The 25,845-nt window shown below is 34.0% G+C and overlaps 1 protein-coding gene across 1 annotated transcript in view; it reads left to right on the top strand.

Annotated features, from left to right (window-relative positions):
• Nucleotides 1-25,845, top strand: part of LOC149803244 (E3 ubiquitin-protein ligase SMURF2-like) — a 149,254-nt gene that overhangs the window by 90,271 nt on the left and 33,138 nt on the right. The window contains exons 6-8 of the mRNA XM_089952892.1: nt 3,588-3,671; nt 17,782-18,182; nt 22,419-22,503. Of these exons, the coding sequence (XP_089809018.1) occupies nt 3,588-3,671; nt 17,782-18,182; nt 22,419-22,503 (570 nt within the window). The remainder of the gene's footprint in view (nt 1-3,587; nt 3,672-17,781; nt 18,183-22,418; nt 22,504-25,845) is intronic.

The raw sequence follows: 25,845 nt of genomic DNA, 5'->3' as shown, positions 1-25,845 counted from the left end.
ATATTCCAAAAACAGTTATGTTTGAAAGGGGATTTTTCAACAATATATGTTTACATTGGTTGGTATTAATAGGAAAGAAACAAGATTGCAGATAAATGTTTTATTATTGACAAAACATGAACAACTGAAAAGCACAATACAAATTTTGCAGTTGTCAAAGGTCGGTGGTTCTTCCTGGGTTCTTCCTCCACCATTGAAACTGGCTGCCATGTATAGCCTATCTTGTGCTGAAAAATGGCGTTAAACCCTACAACAACAATGCCTGCAAACTTTGCAGCAATAAATTATATTGCTTAATTAAGGTTTAATGACAAATTGGCTATTAAACAGGTCTTTATAAACTACAGAATAAATGTTCATACATGTACAGGCCGTGGTTTGCTGTTAATATTGGATCCCAGCATGCACTTTACATATCCTACAGCGAATATATTTTGAAGTATTGGAAGCAATGATGGATAATTTATGTAGGACCAATTACAGCATTAGTGCCCCCCCCCCCCCCCAGTGTTGGAGGAGAGCAAAAAATATAAGCTATTGGCTTGCTCAATAATATGAAACAAATTGTACACCAAGCTATTAACATGTATCCTACAGGCAAGACCTGCATTTCTTACAGCTGATTTTGTTGTGGTATTTTGTATATGCTTGCCAGAAGGCAGAGTATATTATATTATGATGTTGTCCATCCATCTGTTACCAATTTCATTTCTGCACACTATTTTTAGTTCTCCACCATTTACAGTTGCTAAACTTTGTGGATGGCTTGCACTTGGGTCTCAGTGGATAGTTTATTTGGTGAATTTTCATCCGACAATGACCTATTGCAGAAAAAATGAGAATAATTTTACACTGAAGATACAAATAAAAACAAATGATTTTTGTAGAAAGCATACATGTGAGATTTTGACAGCAGCAATCAGGTTAATTCCTGATGCAACTGGTGGCTTTTATACTGAACCAACAATGCCACCAACCCCTAAATTTTACATTCATTTTTGACAGCAATGAGCTATTTTCATTATTTTCCTGTGTCAAGGCAGCCAAAAGAATCAGTATATGCCTTATGCATGAATAAGTTTCACTAGTACTATAACAAATTAGCATACTTTTCATCACCCCTCAACCATCTAAATTTTTAGATATTTACCTCTGTAGCAGACACACGTAAATACAGCTGCACATTTACAGCCAAATCTACACATTTGATTCCAATGCTCATCTAACTGTGACCCATTTCCAAGCCTAACTCAGAGTAAATCTAAACCACATTTCAGATTTAGCTTCTGTGTGAATTTATAAATGCTAGGCTTGTGATAATTAGGTTCATGCCTTCTAGCTTAAAAATTAGGGAGTTGTCAAAATCCAAAACTATCCAGTGAGACCATGGGGTAAGGAGGAAACCTTATGGATTGTAGTCTCAAATGCTTCCAAGGTAACTGTGATTGAAAGAAGGAAAATGGTTTCTGCAATAACTCCAGTCTACAACTATCTACTGTTGCTAAACTTTGTGGATGGCTTGCACTTGGGGTATGGAGGAAACATATCGGATTTAGATTTGGATGCTGTCAAGGTAACTGTGGCTGAAAGAAGGAAAAAGGTTTCTCCAGTTCTTCACCAGTTGCAGTTACAAAACTTTGTCGATAACTATTGAAAGAGAACTTGTTTTGTATTTTGAGGGATGAAAACTTGTCAAAACCAAAACCTCAGAAGACTAAAATCTCAAAACATAATTAGTTTCTGGTTCCAAATTTCCTTTATTTTAATGAAGTCAAATCACTAACTGAAAGCCTGAAATGGCAGAATTGTTAAGATTAATCCTGAGGGCTTTTGGTTCAGTATACAGTGTATATGATTCAGTTTTGAGGGCTTTTGGTTCAGTTGGTTTTAATATGGTTAAGTCCTGAGGGCTTTGGGTTCTGTATACATCATATATGATTCAGTCCTGAGGGCTTTGGGTTCAGTATACAGTGTATATGGTTCAGTCCTGAGGGCTTTGGGTTCAGCATGCAGTGTATATGGTTCAGTCCTGAGCGTTTGATTCAGCATGCAATGTATATGGTTCATTCCTGAGCTTTTGGTTCAGCATGCAGTGTATATGGTTCAGTCCTGAACCTTATGCATAGTCATGAATTTATTGAAGATTAGGTTTTTTTTCACCTCAAGATTTACAGGCTTTTTTAAAAATAGATAGCATTTTTCAGAGTCCAATTTTTTTTCCACATATGCCAGGATGTCCCTTTTGAAATGTTAGAATATTTAAAAAAATGTTAAAGCAATATTTTTAATAGCTACAGATCCAAGGATTGCAAAATCACAAAAAATTAGATTGGTCACATTCTTCCACTAGTCTTTTGTTAAAAATTTATCCCAGGTATGGATCATTACATAGAGAAGTATGTAAGTACCCTGTCACTAATTGCCTTTAAAATATAAAATAAATAAAAATAGTCAAATAAGTATGTAAAAATTCAGGGAAAAAAGAAACTTTTGATAAAAGTCCACAGGTTGAGGATTAATGACTTCTTATAAAATGCTGAGAGAAATGTTATTTTGGTGAGTGTTTTCCATATGACAGTTATTGAGATTACATAAGGTTTGGGGAACTGAAGGTATGCACAGCGAATTTAGAGCAGGTCATAAAGTCACTGTAGATTTTCCGAGGTCTTGTATATATATATATATATATATATATATATATATATATATATATATATATATATATATAGAGTTGACTTTCACAGGACTGTTGTTGCAGTGAGTTAAAGTCTATAAACGATTTTCTTGATTGCTTAGAAAGAAACTGAAATTGCAACAGTCATTTACTTCCATCACTGTCCAGAGTTCGTAGTGCTAAGATTGTTGTCTTGGTAAAAAAAAAATTACATAATATTGATATCATTATGTAATAATTATGTCAGTTTCATCTGTGCATTTAAGTTTATTATGTGTGAAAATGTCCTATTGTTCATTGTTGTAACATTATTTTGTTTCACTGTTCTGTGTTGTAATGACCACCAAGCATTATTAATATATAAATTTTCTGGTGAAATCTCTGCTTGAATGGAAAGCTTTGTATTGAAACAAATAAAATTTTGACATGATGAATGCAAACTGGAGAGACTCCTCAGCAGGCTCATATTCTGTGCTGAAAGGTCAGCTGATTGGTGTAGATCACATTACAAAATCTGACATAAATAAAACAAGATTGGCAGAGCTTGAAAATTTGACTGGCCCTTAATAGAAACCATATAGAAAACAGCAAATGCATTATCCAGTTTAAAGTGTCAAAGTGAAAAAAAATATATTGGCTTTGATGCTTGGTGCTTGTGTCCTGTTATCTGTATATAGCTTAAAATGGAGGTGACATGTGCCAGAATATAGGAATCTGGAAGTACCATTATTTAAAGGTTTATTTTGCTGTTCTTCAACACAAGAATTTAAGTACTTTGACCCAGGAAGATCAAGTTGTTGGATTTAATTATGCCCACTTTCAGTCATGAGTCTGACATGCTAGACACTGTTTCAGCACGGCTCATTAAAATCATTGTTTTATTGATCGATCATGTTACATTTTTTTGTTTCAGATGGGAAGAAAGAAGAACAGCCAGTGGACGAGTTCATTATGTGAACCATATCAACAGAACTACACAGTGGGAAAGGCCCACAAGGTGAGATTATAGTGGACAGGTCTATATGTGTGTAGTACAGTAAACCTGTTATGAGAGACCGCCCCATCTGCCAAGAAAAAAAGGTCTGTCAAGACAGGTGGTCTCATAACATGTTTGTAAAAAAAGACCAGTTTCCAAGTTCCAGTTTCAGAATAATTTAAAGAAAAATAACCACAATCACTGTACATATATTCTATACCATTTTTAATAGTTCTTCTAAAATATTGTATGAATTCATCTGAAGAAAAAATTACATAGCAATTAAGATCTATCGTTAAACATGAAATCACATTTACATTTGAAGATCACATGTACATGTATTAGCATATGAAATCGTTTCTGAATTACTTCTTTACTTTTATAACACCCTAAATTTGTTTTACTGACGTTTAAACTGCCAAGTCGTGAGTGGTCTGTTCTTTTTCACTTCTTTCAGTTACAATAATTATTTTCTCCAGCGTTAAAATTTGCCTCTTTTTAGTTGGAGGTTCTTCCACTGTTACTAAAGTACTAGCAATTAACATTATTAGTGCTCAGCTGTAATATCGACTATAAAGACGGTTTTGACTGGGCTTTGGGAAAATATGAAAACTCTATACATGTGCATTGTATATCTAACAATTAATGAAATAAAAAGAAGCGGTTATCTGATCCAGAAACAGAATCATTTTACTTGGAGCCAAAAGTTAATGGCTTAATTCAAAAAAGACATACAGGGATTAACTCTGTAAACAAAGTGTGTAACCTGGTCACACCAGATTGAATAATCGACAGCTTGTTGATTGGGATGTACTGTAATCACTGTAATATTGAGGGGAAATTTTTTTATATATAAAATTCACAAGCCTTTAACATTGTCAATCCCGCAAATGATTCTTACTTGCTGGTTTAAGAGACAAAGACCTTATTCACCCACTGGCAATATGGATTAATTCTAAAGACAAACCATATATGTGATCACTACCTTAGTTTTGGCACTACAATGGCAGTTCGTGATATGTACATTAACCTGGTTTAGGGACTGTACCATCTGTCACTAAATGCCAACTGGTAGCCAGACCCTCCTCCCTTTTGTGGTACTTTGTTTTTGCTTGTTTTTTATTAGAACAATCTTTACTATTTGAGCAATCATTGTTACAGATGATTCCATAATGGTTGGTTGTGTCTGTCTGTGTTCTCGTGATACGGTTGTGCATAGAGCTAAATGCAGGGTTCTACATATGGGCAGTAGCGAAAATAAGGCTGGGAACCAGGCTAATTACTGGAATAATACGCATGTACTTTAGTGTGGTTTGCAATAGCAAATATAAAACACTACAATTATACCTACAAGATTTAAGATGCTGGTAGCCAGCCTATTTTTTTTTTCTTTCTTTTTTAAGAACATGTAAGCAGTGATTGTAACATGGATTAAATACCGGTCAGTGTAGTTTATCTTGTTTTCTTCGATGCGGTCGTGCATAGCAGTGTCAAAATGCATATTCTGCCATGACATCATGGTTGCTGGTCGCGTTCATGACAGGGTATTTATATAATAAAATTGAGCGATGCATTAAGATTGTGGTCAGAAATTACAGGTGGTTGCTCATAGCAGAGCTTGCTCATAACAGTTTTTACTGTATAAAGTTATGGTTGACCTCTTCTCGTAATCAAAGGTTGTTTTATACTTCCCAGTGAATTTAATCATTTTCACCTTGTTCTCAGTTAAAATATGCTATCACTAAGCTTGTTAAAGAAACATAACAAAGCTTAAATAGTGCAGTCTGAATACTGAAAGCAGACTTTTTACATATCCATGCCATTTTGCAAAGAAGTAGGCGACATAATATTCACAATTCTGATACCATCCATCCACTTATCTGTTCATTAAACTTTTCCATACTGCTGCTGCTTACATGCCATTTGAGATAAGATGATTATACTTAGTACATACAACTACTATATTGACTAGATCTTGGAACTTGTATCACATTTCTGTTGAAAGCAAAAATACATTGGAGTAATTCTTTACCATTTCAGAATTCCATGCCTGTTGTCCTTCTGCTATCAACCTTGTGCCCCTTAACATAAAAATATCTTTCTTAAAAATTTAGTCTGCTTGTGTAAAATCAAAGCTTCAGACTGATGTGATTATTACATTATCATCATAAGTGGCTTAGTCTTGAGAGACCATGCGATTAGCGCCCTTGGATTGTTGTCTATCTCTGGGGTTTTGGCGACGTCTGCTGCGGCTGTGCAAACCTATGCATGAGTGACAGTCCCTATTGCAGTTGTTTCAGACGTACTGGGAAGTCTGAGTTGCTGTGGTTGCTGCCACACTCTTCTTTCTCTCACGTTTCTCTGCCACCAGCTGGCCTCTCCTCACATCAGCGACTGCTATGCCCTTATGGACCATCTGTCTCCATGTTCCTTGGTCCTTGGCATGCACTTCCCAGCCATCGGTTGAAATGTTGCATGCCTTCATGTCCCTTTTGCATACGTCCTTGAAATGGAGTGAGGGGCGGCCGACTCTTCTGGTGCCAGTGGCCAGCTGTCCATATAGGATGTCCTTTGGCAGCCTCCCATCCTCCATGTGTCAGATGTGTCCCAGCCATCGAAGATGATTACATTATAATATCATCAATATTATGTCACATTTTACTGAGACGTATTGTAAGTACTCTGGGCAAGAATGGATGTAAATGACCTGGTGATGTTTTGTATCTTTTTTAAATAATGAAAAGAATTTTTTTTATTAATCACAATAATAGTCATATTCAAATGATAAAGTCCACTTTAAATATACAAGAATTCAGGAATTTTTTTTATAGTGATTGTTGACCTGCTGTAAATTGGTCGTGTACACTTTTGGTTCCTGATAACCGATTCGATCTCAATAATTTTGTCATGCTGGAAAGAATCCTTTTGTATGTAAAAAAGGAGTCTGTGGTCTTCAGTCTCCACAGATTCTGTGAATTTTTAAATGTTGCTTTTCATTTTATGGACAGTTTGTGACAGGGTATCTTTTCCCATACTTTTCATTGTAATGGTCCTTACATGGAAATATATACCCTACTATGCTATTTGCTTAACACTCTCAAAGAGTGGTTCCCAAACTGACAAAATATATACCCTACTATACTATTTGCTTAACACTCTCAAAGAGTGGTTCCCAAACTGTCAGCCGCAGACCTCTTGTGGTCTGCAGGGTTATTTCAAGGGAGCCTAAAAGTACAACTATTAGCATGTCGGGGTCTGTAACAATTTATAAGAAGGGTTCCTCATACTCAAAAAGGTTGGGAACAACTGCTCTAGAATACAGATGCATCAATTCACAGAATTTATTGAAATAGTTAATGGAAATAAGGAATTTGCATGTTGCCTGACTGTTGTTGTTGTGTTTGCTAAAAAATCCTTCGGCTTACCAATTTAAAGATATAGGGCTTGTAGAAGATGTAATTTTGTGTGAAGAAGAACATGTTATATCAGACATGAAACATTTATGATAATTAGTGGAATGATAACTTTTGGCACTTCTTAAAGAAGTATTCATACAATGGTCACATCTTATCCCCTTGTCTTCAACTGAAAACATCCTGTCAAGAAATATTAGGGATTCCACCTTAATGTAGTGTATTTGCATCATATTGTTTGCAGTGTGTTTTGTTTCAAACAAATCAGTCAGAACATCAATTTTACATGATTTTCAATGTTAAATTTAATGTTTGCACAAGAAATTGTACTTTTAGGTTTGCTAAAGATTAGCTGCTTTACAGATATTGCTGATGATGTGACAGATTTACCACTAACATAAATATTTCATACTCAGATACGATGTTTAGTTGATCTAATTCAGTCGTTTTTTGGTCTTGAAGAAGATGCTTCTTGTGATCTTGTAAATCTGTCTTGGTTGCCGTTTAGCTTTTAATCAGTGGAACAAGGAACACAGACCCTATGCATTTTGCAATGGCAGATCAGAATCCATGTTGTTTGTAGTTGAACTCGTCTTAAACGAAGTATATACGGTATGTGTGGTGCCTTGCTAATGGATAATGTTAAGAGATTTCCAAGTGAAACATATTTTGGCACATGATTATTGCTACAATTATTAGAATGGGCTTTTGGATATCATGCAAAAAAGATGAAAATAACTGCTTACATTATGGTAATAACATTTTTTGTTGGACACATAGCATCTAAATTATTTTAGCTTATTTCTTGGATGCTTCGCAAAAGGGAAGTAGTTAACACAATTGGACTCAGACTGCATTTTGTTTATGTCATAGAACAAAACAGAAGGTTTAGATTTCCTCCTGTTTCTTTCTCAGATCTCTTTGGTCTGTAATCAGGTTTTATGTTTTTAGCAATGGGATCAGATAGCAATTTCACCAGGCCTGTGTAGAAACAAACTTTCTACCATTGAAATTGGCTTCACTACTGAAAATAAAGTTGGCTCTAGTCCTGACAGCCAATATTTACAGGTCTATCTTAAAACTAACTTATTACCACTGAAATCTGAAATTAGGTTCACCTGTTACAGGACAACTGTGCCCAAGACAGCTGGGCCCCTGTAATGACAACCAACATCACCAGGCCTGTGTTAAAACAAAGGTACTACAACTTGTATGGGCTTCACCATAAACAAAGGTCAGCTTGAGACAGCTTAGTCCCAGTCAGATGTCACCTGGACTAGCAACCACTTGTACCATTTGTTGTGTTGATGCACTTGGTTTATAAGTAAAATTGCACTTGATTTTTTAAAATATTTTTTCATTTTATATACAATTTTGCTACACGTTCACAATTAGAAATTCAGGAGTAAGTGAGAAAACAAGCATCATCTTATAGACTTAAAAATTAATCTTTACCTTTCTGATCTACTATTATGAAAGTTAGTATTGCAATGCTAGAGAAAATGACAATTGTTCTAGATATTGACATGAAAGGGACAGATACAATTGATCAATCAGATACCCATCCTCTTTGTCAACACAAAATCATGACAGTTATCTGATAAGAAATATCAGGTCTAGAGTGCACATTTTACCTGTAATTATTGTCAGAGATTTTGTAGCGATTAGGATTGGTTAGTAGAACAAACAACATAGACCCTGATCTGCAGATGCTTTATGTGTCAGCAGATTAGAGTCTGTTTTGTTCTGCCTGGCTTAAAAGTAAGTATATATGGTAATTATTGGTTGAAATAAAGAAAATTATTATTTCTCAGAGTTACTGTTAAGTTTACTGCAAGTTCATGGGTTTAAACTTTTGTAGTTTAAGGAACAACAATTGTTTTGATACTTGATTGATTCATCGATTGGGAAAGGGTCACTACTGTTGCCACAGAATGATTGTTTGCTGCCTCATTAAAGGTTTATTTATAGAAACGCTTTTCAGAATGTCAATTTTTCATTATTTTTTATAGAACATTATGTTTCTAAAACATTATGTGTAGATTAAAAATATTTTACTCCGACACCATGAAAATGAATTAAGTGCTAGATTGTCCATAATTACCTGCCTTGACAGAGGCTTGGTTTTTTTATGTTAGGTGTAATAACATTCTATAATGAGCTACCCAGCCACTACTGTTGAATTATATTAATTGCTTATTCATCTCGAATAGAAAAGACAAATTTTGTGCAGTATATGGTCTCAAATTGTTATCAAAAATTAAAAATGGATGGGTTTTCCTTTTTACATTTTTAACTGAAGATGTCAAAATAGGGATCTAGTAATTACATTGTGTTTGATGGGAAAGTAGTATGATGACCTTTTCAGGCAGGCCGTAATGTTCATTTGAGTTTTTTTTTGTCAAGCGTATTACTAGCCAATAAAGATATGGATTTTAAACATATCAATTATGCAATAGTTGGGGGAAAATGAGAGGTGAAGAAGAATACTGAAAAATAAGTCATTCCCTTTCATTGGGTATTTTAACTGCAGACATCTATCTTTATTAAACCTCATCGTGATAGATTTTTTATGTTAAAGTAGAACATGGTGAAATATTATATTAGCAGATAAAGGATAACATTTAAAGTGAGTAGGAACCATTGTGTACCACTTCAAAGAACCATGGTTCTGTTTTGAAACATTGTTGTTTATAATTTTGACCAAAAAATAGAGATCTGTTGTATTTATATTTTAGTATGGCTTATAAAATATAAAAGTTGCAAAATATGCCACAGTCATGCTTCTGCAGTTGAATACTCCTTACAATAAGTTTTGTTTTCTCTGAATTGATCTGTGACTATATTGACCATACTGCATATGTAGTACCAGTCATTTCATATTTCACAAGATCATTGTTCATTTTATTACTTGTGCATATTCCCTGTGCTATAATCTCTATGTTTGCAAGTTCTGTGTTTCAGTGACGCTTTCACTTCACTATGCATATCAAGGGAGTAATACTTATGTAAGTTTTTATGATGTTATACTTTTAAATGTAGTTATTCATAAATAATGTAACAGAAATTTACAGTAACAAATATGGTTTAGTTAGGTATGGAGGATTAAAAAATACATGTATATTTAAAAAGAAACCTTCATATTTGACCTTTAAATTTATGGTTTATAACTGTAGCAAAGTTTCAGTGAGAATTGATACAGTAACCATGGAAACTGGTGTATTCACAGTAATTGTCATGCATTCTGTTCAGTGTGGTTTTTTTTTTACTTTGGCTCAAGAAAGACTTCAAAGCTCATCACAATGCTAAAATTTCTTGCGGATTTGACCGCATTTGCATTTTTTACGCTGTTCTAAAGTCTTAATTACAGATATGATGTCTGCTTGTAAAAATATTCCAAACAGAAGATATTAGTATTTAATGCTATACAAAGTCTTTAAGCAGAAGCTACGATTAATCTTGTCATGCAATTAACATGGAAATTTAAGTAATGTGCCTGGATTTTTCCGTTTTCCAACCTATAATGTTAAAATAATGATGTGATATATGAGACATATCATAGAAAGAGATTTAAGATAATTAATGCTACTCCTCAGAATGTAGAGAGTGCATTTTATTTCAGTATATTCACTTTGTGGTCGGATCTGCTGAAATATTTAGCTGCCAGATAAAACCACTTGATAAAGTGTCCATTTGTTTTGCCATATCATGTGTGGGAGTTGAGTTGTCCCTTTAGCAATTTTCTTACATCTTAACAAGTTTTATGTCATTCCCTGTGTCAGTTATGCAGTTAAATTGATTAGGAGGCAGAACAAAGATATATATATATATAGACAATTTTGTGTGAGTGCATGGCTGCAGTAATGTTCACCTGACAAATAATAAATTACCTGCCATGTAGGTGAGATATGACTTAGACCATGATAAGAGGGGTCACACCTTTACAAGTGGTTATATACTACCCCTGTACTGGCATCAGTAGGTTAGATGACAAATTCTCTGCCAACCCTTCTTCTTCAGAATTCTCAAGAAAATCATTTGTCTTCTTTATATTGGCCTTTAGAATCAGAGCCCTTTGTTAATCACCTTTTTATCTGTCAGTCCATCAGTTTGTACATGTGTACACTTGTATCTATTAAAATGCTGTGCATAATTTTATGCTGCTTGGTAGGTGAATTTCCAGTTGCATGTAGGCATGCCTTTTGTAAGGTTTTGTCTTTTCAGGTCCAGTTTTGATGGAGATATGGCCTTTTTTCTATAAATTTAACATGTTTTTGGAAATGTCTTACAAATAGTCAGGGAATGGTTAATTTTGTTATTTATGTGCAATATTGATGCACAAATGATCAAATATGCAAGTAATATTCAAATTTGGTGATGTCATCAAAATTCACTCATTAATATCTTCACTTCATCAGAGCTTTGTAACCAGCATGGTTCAGGAACCATTCAACATATAATAATAAGAATAAGAATAAGAATTCTTTATCTCAGACTACAAAGTCCATACCTCTAAATTAAAATATAATTCTAAAGTAAAAACATTATAAACATAAAAGAACATATAAATCATACATACAAGTATACAGATACATTTAAAACAATTAATTGTGCCATGCATTAAGAATGAAATTAAACGGCACATTTAAAGAGTAATATAATATAGTAAGGTGTGTACATTGTCTTGTAGACCTTGATGTTTCTTTTTTATGGTGTTTGTATTGTCAGCTCCATTTTTGAATGACTTAAACCACTTTGGTGGCCTAAGTGGTATGAGTGTCTGCCTCAGATTTGGGGAGGTTGTGGATTTGAACCCCAGCCGAGTCATACCAAAGACTAATAAAAATGGTACTAACAGCTGCCTCACTTTGCACTCAGCATTAATGGTTAGTATTAGGACTGGTCAGACTGTTTTCAGGATAATGTGACTGGTGGACATGATGCTACATGTCTGCGGCATGCTGCCCCAATACTTGACATCACTATAAACTGCCACACTGCAGACATTGTAGTGATATGAGTGGAATATTTTGAAAGCTACTTTAAAAATCCAAATTTCTTACACACACACACATAATCTTTGATAGAGTTGTGGCCTTTGCCAGTTAACTTCATATCTTCACATGGGATGTTGCTTGTAACCAACTTAACACAAGAACCATTCAACAAGTGGTGGTGCAATTTGGTACAAACATTATCTCATTGACATAGATTTGTACAGCAGTACTTTAAGGTTATAGGTGCTGAGGCCAGCATAATACAATGTCATGCCCAAGGACTCACTATGGAAGCCAATGCAGGCTTTATCCTATGGTGGGCATTGAACACATGCAATTCTGTCATAAATATACCATCTTAACCACTGAACCACCAAGGCTCCCAACTGAAACATATGGGTAAGATTTTTCAAGTTACAATATGTCTGCAATAATTATTACTTTCGAACTTGATTGTCACTTATGATAAAATAATACAACCATCTCTGTGAAAGCTGGATCATGCTGCTAAATGTTTGCTTATTTAATGAAATAAATTTCATATATATCTATCAATCTACAGGGTGTTCAAAAAGGGAAGAACCATAATTTTCTTTCTTTGCTGAGACAAAGGGAAATGTGCAAGATCCTTCCTTGTTGATATAGAGAACTTTGGAAGCGTTATTAAAGTTAGTTAGTTTGGAACAGTATCAAATGCCAGCCTCACAGGATGGCTGTTGATTTGTCCAACAGATAAACCAATACTCACATTTTGCTTTGTAATGTGGGTAGTTTAAGACTGAGGCTTTTGTTCTATGCAATATATTAAATGCTAAACTTAACAGCAGTGTACTTTTACACCTCATTTCCCTTGGCTTGGTGAAACATTCCCACCTACAGATCATACATTGACAGGTATCAACATGTTTTGAAGTACAAAAAGTGATATTTAGGCAAAACAATGAAAAAGTATATGCAGATAAATTAGAAAGTTATCTAGCCAAACATATGTATCATTTTCTAGTTGTGGTGGCAGCACTCAACAATGCCCATGTTAAATTATATTTTAAAGTTGTTGTTTTTTATTTTAAATGCAAAATAACATATACTCACTGATAAAGTCAAGTCTGACTTCAAACTATATAGTCCCTTATCTGCTATTGCATATTGTGTCAGCAAATTCTGGGTCTATGCAGTTTGTTTGGAATAATCAGTAAAATAAACAAGAAACACCCTTATTTGCTTGCGTATTATACAATGGCAGATCAGGGTCTATATTGTTTGCAGTTGGACTCAAACTTGTGAGTGAATATATATGGTGCTGTATTTAGCTGAAACCTTTGATTTAACATTATGACTAAATTTTGTACCCTAGTGTGAATTTCATGCTTTACCACTATCAACAGAAAGATGCCTCTTAATATTATAAACAACAAAATAATCACATTTTTTCCACATAATTTCCATGTTTATTTGCATTGAAGAAAATAGAAGTAAGAAACCCTCAGAAATTGCCAATTTAACTGACAATTGTCAAAATGGTATATATCAATATGCATATATACTATTTATTCTTTTGTAATTTCACTAGAATCTTTTTGGAAATACCAGTTTTACAGCATTTGTATTGATCTTGCTAAAAAGAAAGTTACTTAGCCTAAACATATAAGGGCATATGGCATAATCATAAGTGGCAATTCAACACAACCAGGCATAGAAAAAATGGACTTTTGAAAACAGATTTGCACTGCCAGAATAAAAATTAAATCCCCTACCTGTTACGAGTGTATGCGCTTAAAATAAGTAACAGAAAAGAGTGAAAGACAACAAGCTCAGCAAAGTCCTGAAGAAATCCAAAACTAAAGGCGATGATGTGACTGTTATAGCATATGGAGTGCTGATGTGTCAACAATCTTTTGTTGAATCACAATAATATAATTCCAGGTTTGAATTTAGTATAAATTCCGGTGAATGTCTCTATCCAAGAATTTTATCAAAGCACTTTTGTTTTTCCAGAGAAAATAATCACTTGAATTAAATAATTTTAACAAGAAAGATTCCAGCCCAAAATTACTGGTCACAACATATACCGGTAATACAATTTGATTGTGCTAAGACTTAAAGCAGGAATGACCAAGTCCTCACAATCACAAGATTATATAGTTCTCTACTTGACTTCAGGTCACAATTAGCATTTTCTATATATATAAAAAAAACATTACCTAATGGAAAATAACCTTCTAGAATGATCCTGATGTTTACAAAATCAAAATCATAACCTGCAAAAATCACTTAGAAAAGTCCAAAACCCTGACCCGAATAAACATATTTCTTCTATTAATAAAGATCGTTATATTAAGCCCATACACATAGAGAAAAATTTAGCTGTGTATTAGTTGTTTACATGAAATAATAAATAACATTTTTAAAAAGTCAATCAGGTCAAACATAAATGAACTCAGTTTTGGACAAGGTCAATCCAGCATACTGTATGTAATAAAATAAAAATTTAAAAAAGAACCTAAGAAACAAACAAACAATTAAATATACATTACATACCTCAAATGCTGTTTGCATTTGAATATGAACAATACATTGCAGGTTTAAATATTCCATGCATTTTTAAGTCCATCTTAAGTTGGGAATATTATTTTATGGTGTTGAATATTTATTTGCCCATTTATCCAACTGTTAACATTTGTTTCCCATTCCATACATTTGTGACAGCCACTGACATTTTCATGAAACTGCAGAAGTATATATTATGACTTGTGTGCTGCATACCATAGCCAGGCCTCGAGTCTCAATGTTACGGTCATTGCATAGGAAATTATTATTCGTTGACTTGTAACTTAGAGTATAACTTTTAAACCAAGATATTTTAATGAAACTTTAGTTACATATGTCTCACAACTAGAAGTGTGTTGCATACAGTAGCCACACCCTCTGCAACAAGGTCACACTCAGAACAAGGGGAAAATAAAATTATGTCACTTGTTCCTGGTTTAACTTTTGAACCACTGAATATGTTATAATTATAGTTGTCAAATATATCATTTATAAACAGTGTATTACATACCATAGCCAAGCCTCCTACCTTAAAGTCAAGGTCACATTACTGGAAAATATAAATTAGTGACCTCAGTCAATGTAGAGGTATAACTTTTGAACCATTGAAAATATCAACTTTACATTTTTTTGTTGTGGGTTTAACACCTTTTTTCAGTGTATGATGGACTATATCTGGTTGCTAGCATAACCTGAGAAAATCCCAATAGGAACCACTTACCCATGGGGAGCTACTGGCAAACTCTCACATACGCACATACGCACAATGTCAAGCCAGAGACTCGAACCCATGTGGGCAAAGGTGAGATGGCATTGATTGGTAAAGACGAGCACTTTAGACCACTCAGCCACCTGGACCTGACAGTTTCTTATGTATTTTGCAGTCATGCCCAATGTTTTCAAGATTAATGTCATAACATATGATGTAAGTTGGTAGCCTATTTTTTTAATTATAAAACCAGGCTGCCACTTTTATCACCTCTACAGATATTTGAAGAAACTTGACCTAGGTCCATGCTTTATCGTACAACAGTGAAGCCCCAAGTTCAAAGATCAAGGTCATTAGTAAGGAAAAGATCATGAGACAGGTATATCATATATCATTTTCAGTTGTAGGACATAGATACAAAGTCATTAACAGAGTGAAAGTTTCTTTTGGAGGTAGTGGGATTAAACTGTTTTCTTTAAAACCTTTTGCAAATTTTAAAGTAAACCAAAGAAGTAGCTACAGTGCCAAAGTGCTCAAGTACCAATTATATCAAAAAGCTTATTTTCTTATCATTTTGGAAAGTACCACACAACCCTGAGCATAATAGGAGTAAATAAATACAAAAAGTCATTCTTGCAATACATTCTTCAAATTACTGCTCCCTTATCATATTTTTTTTATTCTATTCTTTTCGAAGTGAATGGATTCATTATCGTGATATTTATGGAGATTTTCTTGTTCCAGAGTAGTAGTGAAAGGTGATGTTATATCTTTAGATCAAATATTACAGGCCTTTGCTCATGAAGAACTGTTTTCCTGATAATTATAGATTGGTTTTTTTTCTGTTACATACTTATACAGGACTAGGCAGACACTATACAATTATAAAGGCTGATTTGATAACCTACATCTGTTCTAATCTTAGGCAGCAAGGGAATGAAATTTCCAGTCCTTCCATATCTTGCAATAATTGTGTTATTGTTTATAAAGTATGAACAAGTTAATGACATCTTGATTTACCTGTTTCATCGATTAGCAATTCCATGTTGTAAGAAATGTGCAAGGTCTAGTGTCTGGGGAAAGATCTTTTAATTCTAGATATTGCTTGTTTTTCTCAAAGTTGGTGATGAATACTTGCACTTCACACCCATATCAATTTGTTTTACTTCCTTGTTTATCCATCCTCTTTTGTGCAGGTTAATTTAATTAAAGACTTGCTCGCTTATATTTCAGCCATTTCATTGTACCATGAAGCTATGCTGAAACTTCGATTTGTTTGTGATTTTTTAAAATATTTGTTATTTCAATGCTTTACTTTAGAAAATATCTTTCTAATGTCTATGTTTTTTGTTCATAAGTATCTTGTCAGGAGAGTAATTCTCAAAAATTACAGATATATTGACCATGATATGGTAATCATCTGTGAGAAGGATATAACTTAGGACCCTCCATTGAGAGCCAGAAGTCAGATATACAAACATCACCCTTGCAGTAACATTGTAAAAATAACTTTCAGTAAACTATGCAGGCCTAGCATATGGACAATTAATATGTTTAAAAGACTTTGGATTATGTCCCCTTGGCAGTAGTTTGAATTTTGAAGAGGCGCTGTGGGGTGTAATCAGAACCATTGAAATCTGCCATGGCAGCCATTGAACATTGAATTTGCTGCTTGAGTTAAACGTTTTCAGTGCTTAACCACATTATCATCAGAAAGTGTTGCATGCCACGTTGATGATCTTATCTTGTCAAGGTTATAGTTCAGTATTTTTGGGTTTCTATCACCCTTTTGGTTGGGGTCATCTGTTTGTGTTGTTTGATATACCAACAGCTTATTTCAGGGGCATATAATGTTTTTCTTAAAACAAAGATCTTTTAAAATAACCAATGGGTCAACAAGAAATAATTCTTTTGCAACTGCAAATCTTGTGAAACAGTATTTTGTTCTGGAAATGAAAAAGTCATAACTGATTTAGTTGTTATTGGCAAGATGGCCGTTTCAAAGGTCTTTCCATTAGACACCTCAATTTTGAATGATTGATAGTTGACATACTATCTCTAGTTCAATACCTTTCGTCCTGCAACTTGCACCAGTGTATAGTCTTAATAACAAACGAGGGTCGTTAGATTTGATATTCAGTAGAACTTTCAATTTAGTTTATTTGTAACATATTTAGACTTGTTTTGAAACAGGTGTATTTGATTTTGAAGAACAAATATTTGCGATTCTAATAAAATTTTATCTTGGCACACAAGGTCATTAAAAAATCTTGAAACTTTTTGTCATGTGGTGAAGATAAAACAAATTAACTTGGCAGATCCAAAAATGCTTGTTTTGATTAGTCTTGTGTAACAGTTGGGTGAAACTGGATCAAAATTTCTTATTATTATATGCCATATCTTTCATGCCAAAACATAGCGATTCTCAATGCTTGATTAATACATGGTTTCCTTTGTTTTTTCAGGCCTGCATCAGAATGTGTGGTAACGACGGCATCCATAACACCCTCAGCAAATACAGCAGTTAGTCAGAACAGCAGCAACAGCCAGAGTCCCTCTTCCTCTTCTTCCACATCCAACAGGAGCAACTCATCAACACGTCGTAATAGTTCTAGTAATCCGAATCGGAACAGTAATTCACACAGCAGTGAGCGCCATGTTTCAGGAGGTGGCAATCAACGGACTGTCTCTAGTACTAATGTACAGACTAGTTCTAGTAGTAACAATAATAATAGCAATAGTGAGGACAGTAGTCCATCAGACTCTGCTAATAACAGTGCTTTGCCACGCAGACGTTCTACGCGGCATCGAAACTATTTGAATAGGGCTCAGCTTCACAATATGATACAATTACCTGAAGGCTATGGTAAGTGCTAAAAGTGCAGTAGATTTTTGCATGCTGTGTGTGTGTGTCATGCATGAATGCATACTTGTATGTATTTGTGATTTAATGATGGCACATAGCTTAATTTTTGCTTTATAGCAGTGGGCAAACAGCGAAATGGTAAAGTCAAAACCTTTGCCAAAATCCCTAGGAAAACAAACCACTGTGACAAATCTAAATATTCACCAATAATTTACAGACGTAAAGATATTGCAAAAGTGACCCCAAAAGGCATACAAAAGAAAGACAAAGGTAACAAAGGATGAAATCCATCCAATATAAACAGCACCCTAAAGCCATGATAGTGTCCTAAGGCCATGACAGGAGAAACATTATTCTATGACAAACAGGTCGCCTTAAATAGTTGCCTCAAAACAAAATGCCAGAAAACATATAAGACCTATTCTACATCCCTGAGACCACAGGTGGATTTACCTGTTATGTTTCTAACCATAGGTCTATTTACCTGTAATGTTTCTAACCATAGGTCAATTTGCCTCTAATGTTTCTAACCATAGGTGGATTTGCTTGTAATGTTTTTAACCATAGGTCGATTTGCCTGTAATTTTTATTCCCACAGGTGGATTTGCCTGTAATGTTTATCACCACAGGTGCAATAATGATTGGCATGTATGTACTTGCAAATAGCCAAGAATAGTTTCACTATCCCACCAGGAGCATTGCATCACCACCATTGTTGTGAAATATTCAGTCGAATTTTGTTTAAATATTTTGAAAGCCCTATAAATAGTACATAAATGCACTGTTTGTTGGCATGGAACCTTAGAGTACTCCTTCTCTTGGTCTGTACAACTGCAGTATTTCGTCCAACATGCACATTTGTGCAAATCATTGCTATGTTATAGGAATATCCTCTCCCCCATTATAAATGAGTGAGCACCTGAAAATTGAGCACAGTGAATTTGCTGTGAAGTAATGAAACATGTTACATTCATTAATATTAAACAAACTCAGCCTGATCATGCAAGTGCTTTAGTTTTAGATTAGATATCATAATCAGGCACTTACTAAGTGACTTCTTGCAGTTGAGCATTGAGACACTTTCATTGATTAACTAGTAGTTAAAAATGTTTTACCTACAGTACTTGAAGATGTTGTATAGTTTTGGTATTTGGTGTTAATATCTGCTGTTACATGCATTTCTAATGCATTCAACATTTTGCTATTGTCACAAGACACAATCATATCCACTCATGCAAATCACTTCTAAGCTGAATGAATAACACCCCCCCCCCCATCCTGGTAATGTATTAAACAACTATAAATTTTATTTTTATTCATGAATATTTATGTATCACACATGTTTATTGAAACATTCTATATGGGGTCTGTTCATAAGTACTGTTCTCCACACCCCACAAAATAAATGAAAATTCTACCTTGCGAAAATGAGAAAGCAGCAATTCTCTCTATATAAAAATCCTGGAGAAATCATACATGTGATCACCTTGGTTAAACTGAAGTTCTGCCAAATCTTGTACATGTCTGTTTCTTTAATTCTTGCATTTTTTGCTTTCTGAAAATTTTGCAAGTAACATAAATAAAACATGCCTTGGTATATTGTGAAATTTTGTTTAAAATTGGATGAAAATATCAAAGTTATAGAGAGGTGAATTTGTATTTGTTCTTAGCTCTGCTGGTTATAGACTAGGAGAGCTTATGGGATAGTCTGTTGTCTGTCCATCCAACTATTAGCACAAGTTTGATATTGCTGCTCTTCCAAGACTACATAGAAGATTGCCGTGAAACTCGCATACACATATATCCCAGGGTCTAGTTTGTCCTAAATAAAAATGATGTTGTTTGATTATCTGAAAATCTTGAAAATCTCGTTATCACTACTCTTGAATTAATGGTCATAGAAAGCATGGGGTTTTAAATGAAATACCTTTCATGATATTTAGCTGGTTGTAAATGAAAATTGTGCTTGTGTGACTTATGATATGGCTGCCATGGTGGCCATCTTGAAAATTTTGTTCTGGCTACTTCTTCAAGATGGCTGGTCATTATCAACATTGCATTTTCACCAACAGACTTATGATGCCATGTTGGTCCTAAATGAAAATGGTGCTAATTTGATATCCAATATGTCCACCATGACAGCCATCTTGAAAGTCTTGTTATCATTACACTTCCAAAATGGAAAGTTATATCAGCATGGGGTTTCTACTAGGATACTTATGATGTTTTGTTGGTCCTAGATGAAATTTGTGCTAATCTGACATCCTTTATGTCCACTACAGGAACTGATTTGAAAATCTTGCTATTGCTCAATAATATCAGAGATGGCTTCAATACACAGTAGTTAAAATAAAGAAATGGTTATCTTGATTTCCTGGCGATTCTTTTCAGCTTGTAAGTAAAGTATCAGCCCCTTCGAGGGGCTGTTGTTGCATTTTGGTTTAGTTATTAAGGTCATTTTTCTTTATCCTATAGTAAAACTGTATATACTACTCACATTCTTTAACATGTTGAGAAAACTTGTGATCACAATTGTAACACAGGGGCAGGCATGGGTCACTTGCTTCCGTATAGAAAGTACCATAATATAAAGGCCCAGTTTGCTGTTCATGAATAAAATTGCAATCAAAATTGGTAAATGAATATTTGATATATCCTTCATTGTATCATCAAAAATAACAGAAGTTACTGCCTGGGAATTCAGAATCAATATCCTGAAATTTGCAGTTTTTAGTAAGAAGTCATATAGTTTTACTAAATTTTCTTTTCAACAAATGCTCAATGTGCTGTAAATAAAAATGTATAATGAATTGTCAGTCAGTGAAAATGCTAGCAATGCCTACAGGGGACAGCACTTCAATAAATAAATAATTAATAAATGTTGTTGATGTTGTAGGGTTTAATGCCATTTTTCAGCACACTATAGGCTATACATGGTGGACAGTATTAATGGTGGAGGAAGAACCTGGGAAAACCCTGGAAAGAACCACTGACCCATGAGAAGCTACTGGCAAGCTTTCTCACATACCCATATTGGCTGAATTCGAGACTCGAACCCACGCAGACAGAGGTGAGATGGCAGTGATCTGTAACAGCGATTTAGAACACTCGGCCACTCGGGGCCCCTTAATTAATAAATAAGTCTTATTAAGTGAGATTCATATTTTATTTTTATCGTTCAATTTGGTTTCAGACTAATCATCATAAATGTGATATGCCCTGTTGTATTCAAACGTGACAAATGTCAATCAACCATCACAGTGACGCCCATGAGCATTTCTTGGAAAACATAATTTTGATTGTGTTTTATTTTATGACTTGGACAAGTATTTGTTGTATTTTTACAGTCAGTTAAAAGTAGACCAGCATTGTATTATCACATTAATTATATCTGTTGTGTCAAATCAAGTAAAACTTGTTGTAGTTCATATCTCAGAAACTTTTGTCAGTGCCATTAATACCAGCATGTGTGATGTGTTTATAATTAAAGCATGATTCATGTAGGTTTATGTGTCTAATCTTTTCATTTGTTGCCACAAAACTGGATATTGTTCTGCATAGTGCCATTATACTAGGCCACTACACTGTGCATTTTATGCTGCAGAGACAAATTTAAGTTGACTGCTTCATTGGCCTCAGTGGTTAGAGCATCTGACTCAGTTGTGGGAGGTCAGTGGTTCAGACCCCAGCTGAGTCATAACAAAGACATATAAAAATGGTACTAGCAGCTGCTTTGGTTGGTGCTCAGCATTAGGAGGTTAGTGTTAGGACTGGTTGGCCTTGTGTCAGGATAATGTGACAGGGTGGGACATGATGCTACATGTCTGCGGCATGATGCCCCAGTGCTTGACATCACTATAAACTGCTGCACTGCTGACATTGTAGTGATATGACTAAAACTATTAAAGCTATATTAAATATTCAAAAATGCGCACACAAATTTAAGTCCTTGATTTTGGATTATTTTCTTTAATACTCATGACTCTGCTGTCATAAATTTTATATGTGCACAGATTCCTAGCAATGCTAGACTTTTGTAGCCCTTCCCTCACCCCAACCCCCATTGGTTTGCCAGTCCTTTTTATGGACTAAAATAGTTTTCCAAGGTACAAGTTTTCTGAGTTCATGCAAATATTTTTTGTGTTGTACATTTTCAGCAACTGTTATGTGCTGATCATTCATACTTTATATTTGCATTTTGTTTTTATTTTAAAAATGGTATATTTTAAATTTCAGAACAACGAACAACACAACAAGGCCAAGTTTACTTCTTACATACTCGAACAGGTGTCAGTACATGGCATGACCCTAGAGTACCCAGGTATGACAAAATTTTACATGTATGAGTTGTATTATACAGCTGATTAATGTACAGATAAATTGGTTGTTGTACACAATCACAATAAATTATTTTACAATTCTTCAATTAAAAATCGTGACTGTTCTGATGTTTAACCCTTTACCTCATGCAAGCACATTTGGACACCTCGACTTCTTTTGCATGGAAGCGCCTTTTGACGCCTCTACTCCATTTGCATGGAAGCGCCATTTGACCGTCTGTTGTAAACATCAGCCATTTTAAGCTGGTTTTTGTAGCGCCACCTTCAGGGAAAACCCCCTATTATATACTACATTCATTTCTGCGAATGAGAATTACGTCAGATCATGTGGTCACAGTTTATGCTCTGGTAAATATCTGCTATTTAAAGTAACTGGTTCATAATCTACACTCTCCAAAATGGAGGTCGCGGATTTCATTCAGTACTTATGAAGTTTTCACAATTAGAATCACAATTATGAAAGCTTCAATAACTTAGGTAAAGGCTCTGATATTGATGTAGGCAGCAATTAGTTTTTATAAATTATCAAATTCAGATGACTTAGTGATGTAGACACAGACAAAAAACTTGTAAATTTTGAGTATGAGAAATGGCAGCTATGGTTGGACACGCGGTCTCACTGACTTGACGGTGAACGAGTTCTCTCAAGATTTTAAAAACCCATAAAAAATTTGTCCATGAAAAATAATTACACAGCTATAACAATCGGACTTTACTCTTAAATTTTTCCACACATAATAGATGTGTACCAAAAATGTAAATGGTTAAAATTGCTGTTAAATTTAACATACACTACATTGCTTAACAGTTAACAGACAGGCCTATGCTTATGGAGTCGAATGGGTAACAGGTGTTCTATTTATAGCACGCTACACTTTGTAACTATGCTCTATGAGGTAAAGGGTTAAGGAGGTTCTGGAATCCACTTGAATTTGAATTCAATGAAAATATCCTGGAAACCTCCTTGAAAATTTACTTTTTATTATATAAAAAATGTCCTGGAATTTAATGTTAACAAGTGAAACTAAAAATTTAGAGAAAGTACGTTATTTTTCCACTGTAACTTTGCAGTGAATGATTTTGCTATGATCATCATATTAAGTTGGTAGCCATGGTTGAGTCTGGTAACTAAGAGATTTTTACACACTTGCCTTCAACTGCAGTATTATATCTTTAATCAAAGTATCATACTTTAAAAATGACTCCTGAAATTTGTCCTTTTCTCCTTAAAACCTGAAAAACATTCTGGAAAACAAAAATCATTTGGTGCAGGAACCCTGAATAATAAGCATGAAGAAATATATTAAATGAATTTCCACTATCACCTGCAAAAAATAATATATGAAGTGAATTTAAAAAATTAAAATTAATATACAAAATTTAGTTTTGAAAGTTTGAAACAAAAACTACTTAATTGCAAATTATGATATTTTTTTTTTGTATGATTTGAATCATGAAAATTAAAGTAGTCTTGAGCAAAGCTATTATTTGTCTTTAATACATGTATGTATTAATTTGGACTTAACTATTGATAATCTTGAATACATATATGTATTAATTTGGACTTAACTAATGATAATCTTGAATACATATATGTATTAATTTGGACTTAACTATTGATAATCTTGAATACATATATGTATTAATTTGGACTTAACTATTGATAATCTTGAATACATATATGTATTAATTTGGACTTAACTATTTATGAGCTTCAGTACAAACATGCTTTACTTTGGACTTTGAATTGATAATCTTGAATACAGATATGCTTTACTTTGGACTTTTAATTGATAATCTTGAATACAGATATGCTTTACTTTGGACTTTTAATTGATAATCTTGAATACAGATATGCTTTACTTTGGACTTTGAATTGATAATCTTGAATACAGATATGCTTTACTTTGGACTTTTAATTGATAATCTTGAATACAGATATGCTTTACTTTGGACTTTTAATTGATAATCTTGAATACAGATATGCTTTACTTTGGACTTTGAATTGATAATGTTGAATACAGATATGCTTTACTTTGGACTTTTAATTGATAATCTTGAATACAGATATGCTTTACTTTGGACTTGTTATTAATGATCTTGATTAGATGTTTTGTCCAGGACTTGTTATTGATGATCATGAAGACATATATGCATTACCTTGGACTTATATTTAATGATCTTGAATACTTATATGCTTGATCCAGGACTTGTTATTGACAATTTTGAATATATATATATTCTTTACCTTGGATTTATTATTAATGATTTATCTGATTTATGCTGTCAGATAATGCCGTTGATTTATTTTAAGTTTCAACGAGATACATAACTTTTAATGGCTTTTTGGAAATTGGAGCTTGTCTTCGGAGGATATAAACAAACTCAGATCAGTAATTCAGTGGAAATAGAGAAAATTCTTACTGAAACTCTTGAATACTGTGTATTATGTTTAAAGTGTTCACGTGGTTTACGTTAATTTTACAAAAGTCATTTAAAAAATGTCCAGAAATAATTCATTTTGATATTTCTGTTTTCCATGTTGGAGCAGTATGCATTTAAAGCAAATTTAACTTTACTGTGTGAATACTTTGTCATTGTGAGTGGTTGGTTACATTATTTAAGCACTTGTAAAAAAAAAAAGGAAATGATTGTAAGTGTAATTGCATTGGAAGAATGAGTGCTTCTTTTAACTAAAATATTGTTACATCACATATTAACTAAAATGATATGTAAAAATCAAATAGGTAAGTGGGTACTAGATTGGATTGCTTAGTAAGCTAGGAAAATACCTGCAGACATAAAACAAGGACATGTAATCATTGATGCCTATCCCTTGTTTCCCCCATGCTTAAACAGGGAATATTTTGATAACCTCCATCAGTCTGCCCATCTATTCATTTCTCTGTTACTACATATCCTAAACCACTGGGTAGGGGGTGTTATGTGGCTTCTACCTTTTGGAGGGTGTTCAAAGTCAGTTGGACAAAAATTTCAGTCACAGTGATTTTTCCAGTATTTTCTGACCACAATTTTTCTTTGTGGTGATTGCAGAATGATGTATCATGTTTATCAGAAAATTTTCAGTATGACTCCGGGTCACTATTGAATGGGTTGGGGTTGTGGGTGCAGAGAGATTATGCAGTGAAATTATTTTGTATTTGTGATGGTGAGATGTTGTAAATGAAACAGTGTCAAGGCAACCGTTCTCAGTTTCATATGCACTCCTTAAGGCATAGCATATTTTTTATGATGGCTATCTAGCTGATGCTTATATTGTTTCTGCACAGTAACTTTAGTTCATTTCCTCCATAAGTGACTCT

The sequence above is a fragment of the Sinohyriopsis cumingii genome, chromosome 3 (assembly GCF_028554795.1).
Source record: "Sinohyriopsis cumingii isolate HCF-2022 chromosome 3, ASM2855479v2, whole genome shotgun sequence".
Taxonomy (NCBI): domain Eukaryota; kingdom Metazoa; phylum Mollusca; class Bivalvia; order Unionida; family Unionidae; genus Sinohyriopsis; species Sinohyriopsis cumingii.
The sequence above is the reverse complement of the archived record's forward strand: the minus strand, read 5'-3'. Positions and strand labels throughout refer to the sequence as shown.